At 61.4% G+C, this 1,178-nt stretch overlaps 1 protein-coding gene across 1 annotated transcript in view; it reads left to right on the top strand.

Moving 5' to 3' along the window:
- Window positions 1-1,178, top strand: part of IL12RB1 (interleukin 12 receptor, beta 1) — a 4,158-nt gene that overhangs the window by 1,060 nt on the left and 1,920 nt on the right. The window contains exons 5-9 of the mRNA XM_010183227.1: window positions 132-331; window positions 498-534; window positions 696-806; window positions 894-976; window positions 1,070-1,169. Coding sequence (XP_010181529.1) covers window positions 132-331; window positions 498-534; window positions 696-806; window positions 894-976; window positions 1,070-1,169 — 531 coding nt within the window. The remainder of the gene's footprint in view (window positions 1-131; window positions 332-497; window positions 535-695; window positions 807-893; window positions 977-1,069; window positions 1,170-1,178) is intronic.

The raw sequence follows: 1,178 nt of genomic DNA, 5'->3' as shown, positions 1-1,178 counted from the left end.
GTTGGATCCAGTGGTGGCCACTGGGATGGTTGATAGTGTTGTGGTAGCTGTGGGTGCTCGGTGACGCCACTGTCCCCCCCCAAACCCATCCGTGTCCCATCTGTTTCGCTGCGTTATTGGCTCTGGCCCAGCTTCCTGGCTGCGGGATCTCGCTGACGCCCGTAACAGGATCAGGCCAGGATTCGTGGGGATTACACAGGCAAAACCCTGGATTAGAGTGATGACGATGATGGATGAAATCCGGCCGCTTATCCCCAGCGAAACCCCTCACAGCTGGGGACCCCCCACCCCTCTTGGCTGCTGCCAGGATGGTCCCGGGGCCGCAGCCATGGTACCCAGCCAAGAGGACACTCCTGGTCATCACCACATCCCTCTACCCCGCTTGGCTCTCCCAGCCCCTGGGGTGTTCAAGGGACAAAGGGCAGCATCTCCCTTCACGTCCCAGTAACTTACTAGTTTTACTGGGTGGATGACTCTGTTCCTGATTGTCTCCACAGGTGATGTGTGAGGCGGTGACGGGCGAGGATGAGTCAGGTCAGTTTAGGGGACCAGCACCTCCAGGGGTGCTCCCAGGTCCTGGTGGGGGGCCTGTGTCCTGAGCTCCCTCCTGCATCCCCTCCAGTACCTCACAGTGCCCAAAAGCTGGGGAAAACTGGGGGTGTCACCCTCTGCCTGACCCTGCCACCCCCCTGTAGTGACCTGCGCCCTGGGTGGGGCCAGCGCTGTCGAGGTCCAGCTCCGGCACAAGCTCCCGCACTGGAGCAGCTACTGGAGTGACTGGAGCAGCTCTATCCTCATTCCTGAGGGTAAGGAAGAGGAGAGAGAGTGAGGGGTGTCCCAATGCCCCCCCCCCCAAAAAGCTGATAGCCCAACCAGGCCCGTTTCTCTCACAGAAATCCTGGCGAGCCCAGCACTGAGCCACCAACTGGGAAAACTGGGGAGAGATGGGCAGCGGGTGCTGAGACTGGGCTGGCAGGTACAGCACCCCCTGGGACGCCCTTGAGTACCCCCCCCGGGGACCTCTGTGGGTGTCCCCTCATAATTTAATCCCCACTTTCTCTCCCCACAGCGAACCCCCGTGGCGCAGGGCAATGTCACCTACACGCTGCTTGCCCGCATGACCACATGTCCCTGCACCGAGCCGGCCCAGGAGAACATTGCAGTACACGGCACGGAGG

The sequence above is a fragment of the Mesitornis unicolor genome, unplaced genomic scaffold (assembly GCF_000695765.1).
Source record: "Mesitornis unicolor isolate BGI_N332 unplaced genomic scaffold, ASM69576v1 scaffold13674, whole genome shotgun sequence".
Classification (NCBI taxonomy): domain Eukaryota; kingdom Metazoa; phylum Chordata; class Aves; order Mesitornithiformes; family Mesitornithidae; genus Mesitornis; species Mesitornis unicolor.
This window is presented reverse-complemented; position numbering and strand designations above follow the sequence as displayed.